Source organism: Phyllostomus hastatus, unplaced genomic scaffold (genome assembly GCF_019186645.2).
Source record: "Phyllostomus hastatus isolate PE091 unplaced genomic scaffold, TTU_PhHast_1.1 phas_contig_34, whole genome shotgun sequence".
Classification (NCBI taxonomy): domain Eukaryota; kingdom Metazoa; phylum Chordata; class Mammalia; order Chiroptera; family Phyllostomidae; genus Phyllostomus; species Phyllostomus hastatus.
Window position 1 is genome coordinate 51,444,152 of NW_025333857.1, and position 1,998 is coordinate 51,446,149.

General features: G+C 38.8%; 1 protein-coding gene across 1 annotated transcript; it reads left to right on the forward strand.

The window, feature by feature from the left end:
- Window positions 1–215: 215 nt before the first annotated feature.
- LOC123820252 (40S ribosomal protein S15a-like) lies at window positions 216–569 on the forward strand. Its single transcript, XM_045840999.1, has one exon. It carries the CDS (start codon window positions 216–218, stop codon window positions 567–569), a length of 354 nt encoding a protein of 117 aa, XP_045696955.1.
- The last annotated feature ends 1,429 nt before the right edge of the window (window positions 570–1,998 follow it).

The window sequence follows — 1,998 nt, forward strand, 5'->3', positions numbered from 1 at the left end:
AAACACACCAGAGTTGGTGAAGGAGCCCACAGCAAGAGTAGAAGGGACCTGGTGGATTTGGGTAGCACAAACAATGTCCACTCCAGCTTCTCACTGGGAGTTTACATTCCAGCATCCTGGGTACAAACCATCATTTACATTGTCTCCTCCACGGTGTTTCCAGGAATCACATTATGAATTCATGAACTCTTCTGCCATCTTTTTGTATCACCATAATGGTGCATGTGGATGTCCTGGCTGATGCTCTCAAGAGTATCAATGATGCTGAAAAGAGAGGCAAACACCAGGTTCGTATAAGGCCATGCTCCAAAGCCATCATCCAGTTTCTAACTGTGATGATGAAGCATAGTTACATGGGTGAATCTGAAATTAGGGATGACCACGGAGCTGGGAATATTGTTGTGAACATCCTAGGCAGGTTAAACAAGTATGGACTAATCATGCCCAGATTGGATGTGCAACTCGAAGAGCTAGAAAAATGGCAGGACAGCCTGCTTCTGTCCCATCAGTTTGGTTTCATTGTACTGACAACCTCAGTGGGCATCGTGGACCATGAAGAAGCCAGATGAAAACACACAAGAGGGAAAATCCTGGGATTCTTTTTTTAGAGAAGTAATGTATACATGCGAATAAAATGCTTCAATGGAAAAAAAAAGAATTCATGAACATATGACTCCTAGTCACCTTCTGCCCTATGCCAGCATTTCTTAGAGGGATGGTTTGTGAAAGCCCAGACCAGATTTTCTAAATCACTCCTTAGCTGTCCGTTATTACCTATTATTATCTCTGCAAACCCCTCTGCTTCCATTGAAATTAGTTTTGAAGGTTGTTCACAAAGTTATAAGGTTTTCCTCTTATAAACTTTGGAAGAAAAACGTTTTGGGACAATATGACAGACAAGGGACATTATTAGTGTTATTTTACAAATTCACGAATACAACCTTGATTATATCAGTGCACATTTATACCAGTTTTCAGCTTCTAGGGACTTCCTGTGGCTGGCAATGCTTCATGGAGGGGAAGATGATATTAAAATCCACAAATCCATCTCTCCCACCGTGAACATAACTTTTAATTTGACAGTCATAAAAGTCATCAACTATAACCAGTGTTTTAAAGATAGAGGAAGTGAGGCAGAGAAAGTTAATGGCATTTCACTGAAGTCGTATTAACCCAGCAATAGATCCTTTCATTAACTACAACTTACTCATTTTCAGTCAAAAATAAATTTTATTCATGGGACATGGTTATTATTGATTAGCAATATGGTTTAACTTTCCTTAAGAACTTGTCCCCTTTCTAGCTTCCACTCTTTTTATTTGCCATATAAATTCCAGTTAATCCAAATGAGTTTTGAAACTCAGTAGTAAGACGGTGCTTTGTGCTGTTGGGGGCAGTGCTAATATTGTAGTCCAGGACACTAAGATAGAACTGTACTGAGTGAAGTTCAAATCAGACTCAGAGTCAGCCATTAAGTGACTTCTATGTGTCTTGATCTCTGTGAGGAGTATTTTTTGACTCAATCCATACAACATTCTTATGAGAAGAGATTATCAGTCCCAATTTTTACACTGAAGGTGGCAATTATGAAAGATAGAATACATTACCATATTACCACCATATCCAGAAACATCATTCTCCTAAGTCCTATGATCATCTGGAACTTCTCACTTCAGAACCATGTAATTGGTACTCATTGATACTTTGTCAAAACGGGGGAGAGAGATTAAGAAAATGCACGACCTATTATTAAAATCAATCCTTAAATATTATGGATATCAGAAGCAGTATTTATAGGGTTGGGGAATTCCCAAACATGTATTTTGGAGAACAAAGGAAGGTAGGAAGAAATAGAGATTAAGGGAAAAGATGATGGACTGCATAGGGCATCTTAGTTAGGTTTTTCCAGTGTAGCTCAAATTACCAGTGGAGTGTAAACACAGGGTAAACATGGACTAAACTAGCACAGTGCGTGGCATCTAATAATAAGTCAACTTC

What these genes read in the sequence shown, in the direction of transcription:
- LOC123820252 (XM_045840999.1), top strand. Translation starts at nt 216, where the DNA reads ATGGTGCATGTGGATGTCCTGGCTGATGCTCTCAAGAGTATCAATGAT.